The following is a 16,808-nucleotide window of genomic DNA, read 5'->3' on the forward strand; positions in this document are numbered from 1 at the left end:
CATGAAGTCACGGGACCAGATGCCATGATCTTCGTTTTCTGAATGTTGAGCTTTAAGCCAACTTTTTCACTCTCTTCTTTCACTTTCATCAAGAGGCTTTTTAGTTCCTCTTCACTTTCTGCCATAAGGGTGGTGTCAACTGCATATCTGAGGGTACTGATATTTCTCCTGGCAATCTTGATTCCAGCTTGTGTTTCTTCCAGTCCAGCGTTTTTAATTTTAGGTCCAGTTAATTTGATACCAAGTAATGTAACTAATTGGAGAACTAAATGGCAGCACACTCCAGTATTCTTGCCTGGATAAGCCCATGGACAGAGGAGCCTGGTGGGCTATAGTCTATGGGGTCGCAAGAGTGGGACACTAGTGAGCAACTTAGTGCACACACATGGTAACGAATATTGGTAATTTGGTAGTTCAGATTTGGATCTTTTTACAGTGGTCAGTACATGACCAGCACGTAATATTAATGGAATCTTAATGATTAAAGAATTGATTAAATAATTAATTTAAAATCAAGCAAAATAAAAATACCTTGAGAAATGAAACATATTTCATTTATAGGAAAGTATTTAATTAAAAGGAAGTTCCTATCTTAGATAGGAATTTATGGTATTTGTGTTAATCAGTTTTTTTCCTTTAAGGACATGCTTTATATATAATTTAGTATAACATATATGTCTGTCAATATAAAATATATGGCTCAATGTCAGAATAACATTCAGTTATATTTTTACTTTCCTTCAATTTAATTGGGTTTTTTGAAAACAGTTCTTTTATTTAAAGAAATAATTTTCTAGATTAATATTGTTCCTGTTTCCCTGGCAATAAATTCTTAAACAAGATGATATATTTTATTGTTAGGATTTGTAATATTTTTAAATATATATTTATTTATTTTAATTGGAGGCTAATTACTTTACAATATTGTATTGGTTTTCCCATACATCAACATGAATCTGCCATGGGTGTACACGTGTTCCCCATCCTGACACCCCCCACCTCCCTCCCCATACCATCCCTCTGGGTCATCCAGTGCACCAGCCCCAAGTATCCTGTATCCTGCATCGAACCTGGACTGGTGATTCATTTCACATATGATACTATACATGTTTCAATGCCATTCTCCCATATCATCCCACCCTCGCCCTCTCCCAGAGTCCAAAAGACTGTTCTATACATCTGTGTCTCTTTTGCTGTCTCGTTGGAGAAGGCAATGGCAACCCACTCCAGTACTCTTGCCTGGAAAATCCCATGGACGGAGGAGCCTGGTAGGCTGCAGTCCAGGGGGTCGCTAAGAGTTCAGCACTACTGAGCAACTTCACTTTCACTTTTCACTTTCATGCATTGGAGAAGGAAATGGCAACCCACTCCAGTATTTTTGCCTGGAGAATCCCAGAGACAGGGGAGCCTAGTAGGCTGCCGCCTATGGGGTGGCACAGAGTCGGACACGACTGAAGCGACTTAGCAGTAGCATACAGGGTTATCATTACCATCTTTCTAAATTCCATATATATATGTGATAGTATACTGTATTGGTGTTTTTCTTTCTGGCTTCACTCTGTATAATAAGCTCCAGTTTCATCCACCTCATTAGAACTGATTCAAATGTGTTCTTTTTACTGGCTGAGTAATACTCCATTGTGTATATGTACCACAGCTTTCTTACCCATTCATCTGCTGATGGACATCTAGGTTGCTTCCATGTCCTGGCTGTTATAAACAGTGCTGTGATGAACATTGGGGTACACGTGTCTTTTTCAGTTCTTGTTTCCTCGGTGTGTATGCCCAGCAGTGGGATTGCTGGGTCGTATGGCAGTTCTATTTCCAGTTTTTTAAGGAATCTCCACACTGTTCTCCATAGTGGCTGTACTAGCTTGCATTCCCACCAACAGTGTAAGAGGGTTCCCTTTTCTCCACATCCTCTCCAGCATTTATTGCTTGTGGACTTTTGGATAGCAGCCACTCTGACTGGCGTGAAGTGGTACCTCATTGTGGTTTTGATTTGCATTTCTCTGATAATGAGTGATGTTGAGCATTTTTTCATGTGTTTGTTAGCCATCTGTATGTCTTCTTTGGAGAAATGTCTGTTTAGTTCTTTGGCCCATTTTTGGATTGGGTCGTTTATTTTTCTGGAATTGAGCTGCAGGAGTTGCTTGTATACTTTTGAGATTAGTTGTTTGTCAGTTGCTTCGTTTGCTATTATATTCTCCCATTCAGAAGGCTGTCTTTTCATTTTGCTTGTAGTTTCCTTTGTTGTGCAGAAGCTTTTAATTTTAATCAGGTCCCATTTGTTTATTTTTGCTTTTATTTCCAATATTCTGGGAGGTGGGTCATAGAGGATCCTGCTGTGATTTATGTCAGAGAGTGTTTTGCCTATGTTCTCCTCTAGGAGTTTTATAGTTTCTGGTCTTATGTTTAGATCTTTAATCCATTTGAGTTTATTTTTGTGTATGGTGTTATAAAGTGTTCTAGTTTCATTCTTTTACAAGTGATTGAGCAGTTTTCCCAGCACCACTTGTTAAAGAGATTGTCTTTTTCCATTGTATATTCTTGCTTCCTTTGTTAAAGATAAGGTGTCCATAAGTGTGTGGATTTATTTCTGGGTTTTCTATTTTGTTCCATTGATCTATATTTCTGTCTTTGTGCCAATACCATACTGTCTTGATGACTGTGGCTTTGTAGTAGAGCCTGAAGTCTGGCAGGTTGATTCCTCCAGTTCCATTCTTCTTTCTCAAGATTGCTTTGGCTATTTGAGGTTTTTTGTACTTCCATACAAATTGTGAAATTATTTGTTCTAGCTCTGTGAAAAATAGTGTTGGTAGCTTGATAGCAATTGCATTGAATCTGTAGATTGCTTTGGGTAGTATACTCATTTTCACTATATTGATTCTTCTGATCCATGAACATGGTATATTTCTCTATCTATTAGTGTCCTCTTTGATTTCTTTCACCAATGTTTTATAGTTTTCTATATATAGGTCTTTAGTTTCTCTAGGTAGATATATTCCCAAGTATTTTATTCTTTTTGTTGCAATGGTGAATGGAATTGTTTCCTTAATTTCTCTTTCTATTTTCTCATTAATAGTGTATAGGAATGCAAGGGATTTCTGTGTGTTAATTTTATATCCTGCAACGTTACTATATTCATTGATGAGCTCTAGTAATTTTCTGGTGGAGTCTTTAGGGTTTTCCATGTAGAGAATCATGTCATCTGCAAACAGTGAGAGTTTTACTTCTTCTTTTCCAATATGGATGTTGAATTTTGTCAAAGGTTTCTCTGCATCTATGAGATAATCATACGGCTTTTATTTTTCAATTTGTTAATGTGGTGTATTACATTGATTGATTTGCAGATATTGATGAATCCTTGCATCCCTGGGATAAAGCCCACTTGGTATGGTGTATGATCTTTTTAATGTTGGATTCTGATTGCTAGAATTTTGTTAAGGATTTTTGCATCTTTGTTTATCAGTGATACTGGCCTGTAGTTTTCTTTTTTTTTGACATCTTTGTCAGGTTTCGGTATTAGGGTGATGGTGGCCTCATAGAATGAGTTTGGAAGTTTACCTTCCTCTGCAGTTTTCTGGAATAGTTTGAGTAGAATAGGTGTTAGCTCTTCTCGAAATTTTTGGTAGAATTCAGCTGTGAAGCCATTTGGACCTGGGCTTTTGTTTGCTGGAAGATTTCTGTTTACAGTTTCAATTTCTGTGCTTGTGATGGGTCTGTTAAGATTTCTATTTCTTCCTGGTTCAGTTTTGGAAAGTTGTACTTTTCTAAGAATTTGTCCATTTCTTCCAAGTTGTCCATTTTATTGTTATATAATTGCTGAGAGTAGTCTCTTATGATCCTTTGTATTTCTGTGTTGTCTGTTGTGATCTCTTCATTTTCATTTCTAATTTTATTGATTTGATTTTTCTCCCTTTGTTTCTTGATGAGTCTGGCTAATGGTTTGTCAATTTTATTTATCCTCTCAAAGAACCAGCTTTTGGCTTGGTTGATTTTTGCTATGGTCTCTTTTGTTTCTTTTGCATTTATTTCTGCCCTAAACTTTTTTCTTTTTTAAAAAATATAAATTTATTTTAATTGGAGATTAATTACTTTACAGTATTTTATTGATTTTGCCATACATCAACATGAATCCACCACAGGTAAGATTTCTTTCCTTCTACTAACCCTAGGGTTCTTCATTTCTTCCTTTGCTAGTTGCTTTAGGTGTAGAGTTAGGTTATTTATTTGACTTTTTTCTTGTTTCTTGAGGTGTGCCTGTGTTGCCATGACCCTTCCCCTTAGCCCTGCTTTTACAGTGTACCACAGGTTTTGGATTGTTGTGTTTTCATTTTCATTTGTTTCTATGCATATTTTGATTTCTTTTTTATTTCTTCTGTAATTTCTTGGTTATTTAGCAGCGTGTTGTTCAGCCTCCATATGTTGGAATTTTTAATAGTTTTTCTCCTGTAATTGAGATCTAATCTTATTGCTTTGTGGTCAGAAAAGATGCTTGGAATGATTTCAACTTTTTTGAATTTACCATGGCTAGATTTATGGCCCAGGATGTGATCTATCCTGGAGAAGGTTCTGTGTGCGCTTGAGAAAAAGGTGAAATTCATTGTTTTGGGGTGAAATGTCCTATAGATATCAATTAGGTCTAACTGGTATTGCATCATTTAAAGTTTGTGTTTCCTTGTTAGTTTTCTGTTTAGTTGATCTATCCATAGGTGTGAGTGGGGTATTAAAGTATCCCACTATTATTGTGTTATTGTTAATTTCCCCTTTCATACTTGTTAGCATTTGTCTGACATATTGCGGTGCTCCTATATTGGGTGCATATATATTTATAATTGTTATATCTTCTTCTTGGATTGATCCTTTGATCGTTATGTAGTGTCCTTCTTTGTCTCTTTTCACAGCCTTTGTTTTAAAGTCTATTTTGTCTGATATGAGTATTGCTACTCCTGCTTTCTTTTGGTCTCTATTTGTGTGGAATATCTTTTGCCAGCCCTTCAACTTTCAGTCTGTATGTGTCCTTTGTTCTGAGGTTGGTCTCTTGTAGACAACATATATAGGGGTCTTGTTTTTGTATCCATTCAGCCAGTCTTTGTCTTTTGGTTGGGGCATTCAACCCATACCAAAAAGCAAAGATTAAAAATGTAGAGTAGAGGTTGGATTTTCAAAAATACAATGTAAAGAAAAAAAGAAAAGAAAACAAAGTCACAAGAATTATAAAATATATGTATATATATGAAGTTTGCTTTTAAAAATAGGGTCTCTTTTTTTTGCAAAGTTGTAGGTTGTAAAAATGAAAATTAAAGGAGTAATGGAGGACTCAAAAATTTTAAAAAAACTTAAAAAAAGTTAAAGAATGATAGTAAAAAGATATCTAGGACTTTCTTTGGTGGTGTTGTGGGCAGTATGGGATCAGTTCATCTTCGGATAGTTCCTTGATCCGACTTATATTTCTCAAGATCTATAGGCCCCTTCCTTTGTAGTTGGTACTAACTACAGGGTTTTAATCTATTGCACCTGTCACTTCAACGGAGGTTTCCTCTGTTTTAGCTTCTTCTGTTTGCTGGTCTCTTCAGTGTTCAATTTCTGCCCTGACACAAGGCGGTGGTGGTGGACACTTTTTTAGGCTCACTTGTTCAGTTGTGCTGTGTGAGGGAGGGACGCTGCAAACAAATAACACTGGCGGGTGCTCTCAGTGTCTTGACCACACTAGGTTTGCCCCCACTCACGGCATGTGTGCTTTCCCTGTCTACACTGCTTAGGCTCTAGGTTGCTCTGCTGGGAACTGACTGAGGCCAGCCCTGGGTTGTATGCACTTCCCAGGTCTAAGCCGCTCAGGTTCAGGTACTCGGGTACTCCTCAAAGGCGCAGACTCTGTTGGGCCTGCGGTTTGTGCCCTTCCCAGGTCCGTGCAGCTCAGGTGACCAGGTGTTTGGCGAGCGTGGTCGCTGCAACTTATCACCTCCCCCATACCTGCCGCTCAGTTTTCTGGGTGTACAATTGGCGCACCCTCTCAGGCGAATCCCAAGAAGTCTTGGTTAGCAAGGAAGCCTGCTTGCAGTTTGGTAGCTAATGTCTCTCTTGGGCCGCGATTGCCCCCTTCCAGCTCTGGCTTCCCTAGCCTGCCTGTCACTGGAGGGGGATGGGCCGGACTAGCTCTGCTCAGTCCTTTGTTCTGAGAGCGGGCCTGGTGGTGTCTTAGCTTAGGGCTTTACGCATGGTAGCTATCCGGCAGTCTGGTTGGCTATCCCAAGTTAGTTCCCTCAGATTGCCCTCAGGGCATTCAGGCCCAGTCCTTACTCTAACCAATGCAGCCTGCACCTCCCTGCCCGGCCCCCACTTGTTAGTGGCGGATTGGGCGTCTGCACTGCTTCTCCGCTGGGGGAGCTACCGTTGGGCACGTAATCTGTGGGTTTTAATTATTTATTTTTCCTCCCAGTTATGTTGCCCTCTGTGGTTCTAAGGCTCGCCACAGACTCACCAGTGAGACTGTTTCCTGGTGTTTGGAAACTTCTCTCTTTCTTAGGACTCCCTTCCCGGGACAGAACTCCATCCATACTTCTTTTGTCTCTCTTTTTATCTTTTATATTTTTTCCTACCTCCTTTCGAAGACAATGGGCTGCTTTTCTGGGTGCCTGATGTCCTCTGCTGGCATTCAGAAGTTGTTTTGTGGAATTTACTCAGCGTTCAAATGTTCTTTTGATGAATTTGTGGGGAAAAAAGTGGTCTCCCCATTCTACTCCTGCGCCATCTTAGGACCGCCCCTCCCCCCCGGATTTGTAATATTTTCAAACACATTCCTATTTAAATTATTGTTTTGGGAAAGCTTTTATAGATTGATGAAACAGTTTGGAACAAAGTCAAAATAGTTTCTTTTTATTTACCTCAGTGTATTGCAGTGTCATGAGGAAAACATACAGCTTCAAGGAGAATCACATTATTATCATCACCATTATTTTAACTTCATTTGCTGGAATTACTTATAACTCTACAACAGAGAACAGTATTTTAGAAAAGGAGCTAGATTCCCAAAGAATGTTATAAAATATTGTTATTTTATTTTTGTTGCTTCTACTGTTCTTACTCCTAACTTTTTAAACTGTCCTTTAGGTTAAATTTCTTCTACTTTTGTGTTGACTTTTGTACTTTTATCTTCTGCCTGCTAGGTCAACTTTAGTGCACTGTTATGTTCATTTATGAGTTCTTGACATCAGTTATAGATTTTTGCTGTCCAGATTTCTTTTACTATGCATAAATACATACATTTCTAAGTAAATAAATAATATATATTTTGCTGGTTCACTTGAAATTATTATCAGTTATAATCTAATTTTTATGGAACTTTCAAATTTAGAATTATTTTCACAAGAATGCCAAAAAATCAGCTCTTCAAAAGAAGAATAGCAGTATTCAAAAGACTTCACATACACCAGGTCCTACCAGAGGTAAGAATATATATGAAATTAACAATGTCTTTTTTAACTTGACAAGATTTTTAAAAAATTATTAAAAACATTATTTTTATATAGTTAACAGAGAAAAATGGAAAAATGTAACTGCCCAGAAATCAAATAGTAATGTTATTTTATTACGAGAACGGATTGTATCCTTGCAACAGCAAAACAGTGTACTTTTGAATGCCAAAAAAGCAGCAGAACTCGCTGTTAAAGAATATAAAGAAGTCAATGAAAAGCTCCTGCATCAGCAGCAAGTGTCTGATCAACGATTTCAAACAAACAGACAGACAATAAAGGTAAGGGAACTTAAAAATAAATTATAGTAGACTGTATTATAAAAATGGATATTTTGTTTTACATGTGTTTTGAAGTTTATATTTGTGTTAGACATGCCTATGAGTTTAAAAAATTCCTAGGTACTGCTAAACTGGAGTAGTATTTAATATCTAGATTTCTTAAATAAGGTCTTGTTAAGGAGAACTCCAAATCTTTTGACACATTACTAGAATTCCTTTTCCACACAGATTTTTTTCTTTATTTATTCTGTTGTATCTTAGATTTTAAGGCAGACTTCAACTATTCATTTAGCTTATCCATTTGCCCATTCTAAAACTTTGCATTTATCACTATAAGTCACAGTATTAACTAGTAATTGCCCTAGTTCTTTGCAAATACTTACATAAAATATGAAGTGTTAAGGTAAATATCTATATTAATGTGTTTCTGTAACATATATGCTTTTACTCAGGTGAGTTGAGTTTTCTGCAACTTATTAGACACATTATACCTACTGTTGGTTATCATAGTTTAATCTTAAGACAAATGAAAAAGAAAAGGTTATTCCTTAAATCTCCATTCTTTTCTTAAAAATTTTTATTAAATTATTTACATTAACAATATTGTATTAATTTCTGCTGTACAACAAAGAAACTCAATTGTACATATATATTTTTTTCATATTCTTTTCCATTATGGTTTATCACAAGCTATTGAATATAGTTCCTATGCTATACAGTCGTTTGTATTTGCTGTTCCCAAACTCCCAATCTTTCCTTCCTCTATCCTTCTCCCCTTTAGCAACCACAAGTCTGATGTATGTGTCTGTGAGTCAGTTTTGTTTCATAGATATGTTTTTTGTGTCATATTTTAGTTTTTACATATAAGTGATATTATATGGTATTTGACTTTCTCTTTCTAACTTCATTTAGTTTGATAAGCTCTAGATTCAGCCATGTTGCTGTAAATGGTGTTGTTTCATTCTTTTTAATGGTCGAGTAATATTCCATGGCACACGTGCGCGCGAGTGTGTGTGTGTGTATGTGTTCAGTTGCTCAGTTGTGTCTGACTCTGCAACCCCATGGACGATAGTCCACCAGGCTCCTCTGTCCATGGAATTTTCCAGTCAGGAGTACTACCGTGGGTTGCCATTTTCTCCTCCAGGGGATCTTCCTGCCCTAGAGATCGAATCTGCTTTTCCTGCAGCTCCTCCATTGGCAGGCTGGTTCTTTACCACTTAGCCACCTGGGAAATTTATATATATATATATATATATATATCTTCTTTATCTCCTCAAGTTAATGGACATGTAGGTTATTTCCATGTCTTCACTATTGTGAATAGTGCTGCTCTGAAATAGGAGTATGTATCTGTTCAGTTCAGTTCAGTTCACTTCGGACACTCAGATGTGTCCGACTCTTTGCGGACACTGGGACTGCAGCACGCCAGGCCTCCCCATCCACTGCTAACTCCTGGACTTTACTCAGACTCATGTCCATTGAGTCAGTGATGCCATCCAACCATCTCATCCTCTGTCGTCCCCTTCTTCTCCCAGTCTTTCCCAGCTCAGGGTCTTTTCAAATGAGTCAGTTCTTCACATCAGTTGGCCAAAGTATTGGAGTTTCAGCTTTACCATCAGTCCTTCCAATGAATATTCAGGACTGATTTCTTTTAGGATGGACTGGTTGGATCTTCTGGCAGTACAAGGGACTCTCAAGAGTCTTCTCAAACGCCACAGTTCAAAACCATCAATTCTTCTGCGCTCAGCTTTCTTTATAGTCCAACTCTTACATCCATACATGACTACTGGAAAAACCACAGCTTTGACTAAACGGACCTTTGGTGGCAAAGTAATGTCTCTGCTTTTTAATATGCTGTCTAGGTTGGTCATAGCTTTTCTTCCAAGGAGTAAGCATCTTTTAATTTCATGGCTGCAATCACCATCTGCAGTGATTTTGGAGCTCCCCAAAATGAAGTCAGCCAATGTTTCCACTCTTTCCCCATCTATTTGCCATGAAGTGATGGGACTGGATGCAATGATCTTAGTTTTCTAAATTATGAGTTTTAAACCAACTTTCACTCTTCTCTTTCACTTTCATCAAGAGGCTTTTTAGTTCTTCTTCACTTTCTGTCATAAGGGTGGTGTCATCTGCATATCTGAGGTTATTGATATTTCGCCTGGCAATCTTGATTCCAGCCTGTGCTTCTTCCAGCCAGCGTTTCTCATGATGTACTCTGCATATAAGTTAAATAAGCAGGGTGACAGTATAGCCTTGACGTACTCCTTTTCGTATTTGGAACTAGTCTTTTGTTCCATGTCCAGTTCTAACTGCTGCTTCCTGACCTGCATACAGATTTCTCAAGAGGCAGGTCAGGTAGTCTGGTATTCCCATCTCTGTCAGAATTTTCCACAATTTATGGTGATCCACACAGTCAAAGGATTTGTTATAGTCAAGAAAGTAGAAATAGATGTATTTCTGGAACTCTCTTGCTTTTTCCATGATCCAGCGGATGTTGGCAATTTGATCTCTGGTTCCGCTGCCTTTTCTAAAACCAGCTTTAACATCTGGAAGTTCACGGTTCACGTATTGCTGAAGCCTGGCTTGAAGAATTTTTAGCATTGCTTTACTAGCATGTGAGATGAGTACAATTATGCGGTAGTTTAAGCATTCTTTGGCATTGCCTTTCTTTGGAATTGGAATGAAAACCGACCTTTTCCAGTCCTGTGGCCACTGCTGAGTTTTCCAAATTTGCTGGCATATTGAGTGCAGCACTTTCACAGTATCATCTTTCAGGATTTGAAATAGCTCAGCTGGAATTCCATCACTTCCACTAGCTTTGTTCATAGTGATGCTTTCTAAGGCCCACTTGACTTCACATTCCAGGATGTCTGGCTCTAGATGAGTGATCACACCATCGTGATTATCCGGGTCGTGAAGATCTTTTCTGTACAGTTCTTCTGTGTATTCTTGCCACCTCTTCTTAATAGCTTCTGCTGCTGTTAGGTCCATACCATTTCTGTCCTTTATCGAGCCCATCTTTGCATGAAATGTTCCCTTGGTGTCTCTTATTTTCTTGAAGAGATCTCTAGTCTTTCCCATTCTGTTGTTTTCCTCTACTTCTTTGCACTGATCGCTGAAGAAGGCTTTCTTATCTCTCCTTGCTATTCTTTGGAACTCTGCATTCAGATGCTTATATCTTTCCTTTTCTCCTTTGCTTTTCGCCTCTTCTTTTCACAGCTATTTGTAAGGCCTCCCCAGTCAGCCATTTTGCTTTTTTGCATTTCTTTTCCATGGGGATGGTCTTGATCCCTCTCTCCTGTACAATGTCACGAACCTCAGCCCATAGTTCATCAGGCACTCTATCTATCAGATCTAGGCCCTTAACTCTATTTCTCACTTCCACTGTATAATCATAAGAGATTTGATTTAGGTCATACCTGAATGGTCTAGCGGTTTTCCCTACTTTCTTCAATTTAAGTCTGAATTTGGCAATAAGGAGTTCATGATCTGAGCCACAGTCACCTCCTGGTCTTGTTTTTGTTGACTGTATAGAGCTTCTCCATCTTTGGCTGCAAAGAATATAATCAGTCTGATTTCAGTGTTGACCATCTGGCGATGTCCATGTGTAGAGTCTTCTCTTGTGTTGTTGGAAGAGGGTGTTTGCTATCACCAGTGCATTTTCTTGGCAAAACTCCATTAGTCTTTACCCTGCTTCATTCTGCATTCCAAGGCCAAATTTGCCTGTTACTCCGGGTGTTTCTTGACTTCCTACTTTTGCATTCCAGTCCCCTATAATGAAAAGGACATCTTTTTTGGGTGTTAGTTCTAGAAGGTCTTGTAGGTCTTCATAAAACCATTTAACTTCAGCTTCCTCAGCGTTACTGGTTGGGGCATAGACTTGGATTACAGTGATATTGAATGGTTTGCCTTGGAAACAAACAGAGATTATTCTGTCGTTTTTGAGATTGCATCCTAGCACTGCATTTCAGACTCTTTTGTTGACCATGATGGCTACTTCATTTCTTCTGAGGGATTCCTGCCCACAGTAGTAGATGTAATGGTCATCTGAGTTAAATTCACCCATTCCTGTCCAGTTTAGTTTGCTGATTCCTAGAATGTTGACATTCACTCTTGCCATCTCCTGTTTGCCCACTTCCAATTTGCCTTGATTCATAGACCTGACATTCCAGGTTCCTATGCAATATTGCTCTTTACAGCATCGGACATTGCTTGTATCACCAGTCACATCCATAGCTGGGTATTGTTTTTGCTTTGGCTCCATCCCTTCATTCTTTCTGGAGTTATTTCTCCACTGATCTCTGGTAGCATATCGAGCACCTGCTGACCTGGGGAGGTCCTCTTTCAGTATCCTATCATTTTGCCTTTTCATACTGTTCATGGGGTTCTGAAGGCAAGAATACTGAAGTGGTTTGCCATTCCCTTCTCCAGTGGACCACATTCTGTGAGACCTCTCACCATGACCCACCCATCTTGGGTTGCCCCGCGGGCATGGCTTAGTTACATTGAGTTAAACAAGGCTGTGGTCCTAGTGTGATTAGATTGCCTAGTTTTCTGTGAGTATGGTTTCTGTGTGTCTGCCTTCTGATGCCCTCTTGTAACACCTACCATCTTACTTGGGTTTCTTTACCTTGGGTGTGGGTTATCTCTTCACTACTGCTCCAGTAACGTGCAGCCACTGCTTCTTACCTTGGATGAGGGGTATCTCCTCACTGCTGCCCTTCCTGACCTTCAACGTGGGATAGCTCCTCTAGGCCCTCCTGTGCACGTGCAGCAGTTAATATCACTAAGATTAGCAGAATTTCCTATCTCAGCCAATCCTATTTTTCCTTTGTAGGTGATGCTTAAAACTACATGTCCTTTTATGTGTTCTGTTTCACCATAGAAGACATTTTCTTTTGGTTTTCTGTCACCACTAACTCACCATGTACCAAAAAAAAAATAATAATAAAAAACAAATCTTCCCAAACTATCCTCTCCCAAAATATTTCTGAAGAACTGTCTTTGACTCTTAATTTTTTGGCCCCTAAATCAACAACCAAATTCTATTGTTCATTCCTCTTTAATTTCCATTTCTCATGGCACCAGTTATTTCTTTTTCCTTGAGTACTGATATATTCTCCTGGCTGGCTTCTCTAGTCTCCTCTTTATTTCTTTCCATGTATTACTGCCAGAATAATTTTGCTAGAATGTGAATTTCATCATGTATCTTCAGGAACCTGCAATTGATTTCCATTTGAACACCAAACAAGTCAGCAAAATCTACAAGATTTTACATGATATGCTATTATTTTAGTCCTCTGTTTCCTGACACAAGCCCCCGATAATATCCCCTGTCCTATAAAACACTCACAGTCTATGCTGAATGCATGTATTCCTTCAAATCTTATTTTATATGTTTTCAATAATAATGGAAGTAGAGGTAATATTAGCTGATGCTTTTTGTGTACTAATATGCTTCCACGTACTTTGGATTAACTCATTAACATAAACGATGCTTTAGTGAGATAGAGACTATGTCTGATTTTATTGTGTAGATAGGGGAAGTGAGGCAGAGGGAATAACATGCCCAAGGTAACAGAACTCATAAGTGGCAGAACTGGGGTTCGAGCCCAGGCAGCCTGATTCCAGAAGCTGTGCTCTTAAGCCTTATGCTGTACTGCCTTCTCCAACACACACCAGCTAGTGTTTATTCAGTGACTGTTAGGCCTACTTTCTAGACATTTTATTATTTTTTATGGACTCTCTTTTTCAACTTTGTAAGGAAGATATTATCATTTTATATATAATGCAATTAAGGCTTAAAGAATTGAAACGAATTTCTTAAGATCAGCCTAAAGTGCATAGCTTTAAGTTATGACCTACATCTATCTCTTGATCCTAACTTCATAATCTATTTTTCTAAACTGAATTTTTATACAATTTTTCACTTAATAGTTTTAAAGTTTAACATTTGTTAGTTCTATTGCATCTAATAGCTAATTAAATCTTCAAAGGAAGAAAACACATATACTTTTTTTGATAACTTTCACAGCATTTTGAGTAATTGAGAGCATAGTACATTCTCAGTAAAAGGATAAAGGTTGCCTTATTGAGTAGTTATTCCTAAGACACTGAGATGATAATGCATATTTTTAACCAAGATTTAAAAATTGCTTTCTACTTCAAGAATCTTCCTGTTTTCTTTACGTCATTTTACATCCAGGAAGTTACTCCAAAGACTGGTTCACGGACCAGTTCCCTCTTACAACATTTTCCAAAGCCTTTTTCCTTTTCTAAGTTTAACATGAAATAAAAGAAGAATTCTGTTGTAATCAGTGAAGTTTGAGGTAATAATTTGTCATATAAGTGAAAGTATCCTATAGGCTTTTGTGATTAAGAGCTAGAGAATCAGTTTGAGAGTTAGAAATGGAAGAGTAGCTACACATCAGTCAAGATTGAGTGTTTATTCACACTGAGGAAGTGAAGGCACTGATGACATTGAATGAGCTTACTTAAAAGGTGACAAAACCTGTTAGTAAATAATGTAGTGTCATGAAAGTTTTCGAAGGTATGGTTTTGGTATGAGAGTTAATAATGTTAGTGGCATGGTGCTTCCAAGGAGAATGAAGTAAACCATTTCCTGTTTGTCCCAAATCCTGCAACGTCCAGTTTACTTATTTATGTTGCCTTTTGAGTAACTATATGGGGCTTCCCAGATAGCTCAGTTGGTAAAGAATCTGCTTGCAATGCAGGAGAAACCAGTTTGATTCCTGGGTTGGGAAGATCTGCTGGAGAAGGGATAGGCTACCCACTTCAGTATTCTTGGGCTTCCCTTGTGGTTCTGCTGGTAGAGAATCCACCTGCAATGTGGGAGACCTGGGTTCGATCCCTGGGATGGGAAAATCCCTGGAAAATTACATGGACCATATAGTCCTCAGTGTCACAAAGAGTTGGACATGACTGAGCAACTTTCACACACTTTGAGTAACTATAGGCATTTAATTTTCTGAATCCTGATTTGTACGTTGGCTCTATATGTTTTCTACAGGAAGAGGAAATGCCTTTTAGTTTCCCAAAAAGGTTATTTATCAATATTAACAATACTACTAACTAACCCACTGAGTTTTGAGTTCATAGAAGGAGGTATGACAGTATTTCTGAAAATTAGAGAAGAGATGCTTTACAAAATATGATCTGAAAAACAAGACTTTTACCCTAGACCATTGCTGTCTAAGAGTCTTTGATCTGCCTCTGCCTTAACTCTCCAACTGGAGTGCACCTAAGCAAGCCCACTACTCAAAAAAAAGTGTCATAAGTATGTAGTTTCAGCATTCACATCATAAGTCTGCACTTTGAACATACATGTCATAAGTCTGCACTTTCAACAGACATGCCATAAAGATGCACTTTCAATATATGTGTCATAAGTATACACTGCTGTTATCTTCTCTGATATCTAGAAGAATTATTGATTCCCCTGCCCTCTGAATGAGATACAACTAAATTCCACAACAGCAGATTTTGTCCTCAGAAACTTTTTTGGTAACATCCATCTTAAACAAAGCAAGGTCATTTTAGGATTTGAGTTTTCAAGTTTGCTTTGTCTCTTGTCCAGTTACATTAACCAATTAATCTTAAATTAGTTTAATCAAACTATATACAGAACTTTTGCCAAATATCGGAATCTTCCATTAAAAGTCACAGAGCATTACCCATTCAACAAATATCTTGGGTTTTTAGGTTAATTTAGCATGTAAACATTGAGCATATTAACTACTGAGGCTGAAGAGTCTTTCAGTAAACCCTGTAATTTTGTATTTTATCAACCTCCATAAAACATTTTCATCTGTATAGATTCATACAATTACTATTGTATCATAAACTTATATTTGCCTTTGGTTTATATTTATTTACGTAACCTTTATTTGAAAGACTGAAGGTGTTTATTGTACTTGGACCCATGTTTTTTCTGTAAGGAATTGTAGAATTTTAAATAGCCTCATTTCCATTTTTGTGATCTGTGCTCACGCCTGTAGTAATAACGAAGTAGAAAGCTAGTACTCTTCTATTGTACTTCATTGTTAATCTCTAGAGTTTTCTTTTATCTTACCCCAATAGCTTGTGTAGTAAACATTCCTTGTAGGGTATTCAGTTTATATATGTCAGATTCTCTAGGGCCATGGCTTTTGCCAGATGAAGCACTTTTGATTTTGAGGCTGATGAAACACAGTGCTATTATTGATCTGTGCATGACATAGCCTGTCTCTCTCCTAGCAGAGTGTAGCAACATTTATCCAGGAATTTGTGAAATGTCACTCGGATCATGTTCGCAAGGTGAACTGTGCAAAAACCAGGATCTGAGCTGAGAATCCATGTGGAATTGGACGTGACTGTCTTATTCCTACGTCCTATCTTCTAGATGAACCAAGTGATATTTGTTAACAGAATGTCTGTGCCTTATATTAGACTTTGTTAGGAACTATTATTATCACTCAGAACACAATGTACTGTAAAATCATACTTCTTATACCATTTTCAGATTCACTTGTAATCTTACCACAGACAATATTAAGAAAATGTGACCTGAAAACATCAGTTGTGAATTTATTCTCTGTTAATAATGAATCAGTGCTATATATGACACAGTCTTACTTATATTCCTCATAGTTTTTTCACTTTGCATCAATATACTTTTAGGTAAGTATCTTTCTTTAAAATGTCACCATACCTGGAAGTGACAAAATACAACTTTTTTTTCACTGTGAGATTATTATGATTTTTAAATATCCATGTATTTTAGAGTTTGGTTTTAAATGCCTAATATATTGGCTTACACATGGATAGATATGTGTGTTTGTATTTGTTATAATTCAGTTTAGCTTAATGCTCCTACTATACATGTAAGACTCTCCACTAATGTGATATTCAGTAATAAATTAAACATGGTTCTTTCCCCTGTACAAGACACAGTAGGGAAATTAGACATGTGAACTACTATACAGGGAACTGTTGTATATATAGCTTGTACGTGAGATATACCATGGACATGTAGTGGACAAAGACAAACTGG

The 16,808-nt window shown here is 37.7% G+C and overlaps 1 protein-coding gene across 2 annotated transcripts in view; it reads left to right on the forward strand.

The window, feature by feature from the left end:
* The window catches only part of CNTLN (centlein), a 361,476-nt gene that overhangs the window by 275,327 nt on the left and 69,341 nt on the right, over positions 1 to 16,808 (forward strand). For both annotated transcript variants that reach the window (XM_069576629.1, XM_069576630.1), the window contains exons 17-18: positions 7,358 to 7,448; positions 7,533 to 7,756. In XM_069576629.1, coding sequence (XP_069432730.1) covers positions 7,358 to 7,448; positions 7,533 to 7,756 — 315 coding nt within the window. The remainder of the gene's footprint in view (positions 1 to 7,357; positions 7,449 to 7,532; positions 7,757 to 16,808) is intronic.

Source organism: Ovis canadensis, chromosome 2, assembly GCF_042477335.2.
Source record: "Ovis canadensis isolate MfBH-ARS-UI-01 breed Bighorn chromosome 2, ARS-UI_OviCan_v2, whole genome shotgun sequence".
NCBI lineage: Eukaryota > Metazoa > Chordata > Mammalia > Artiodactyla > Bovidae > Ovis > Ovis canadensis.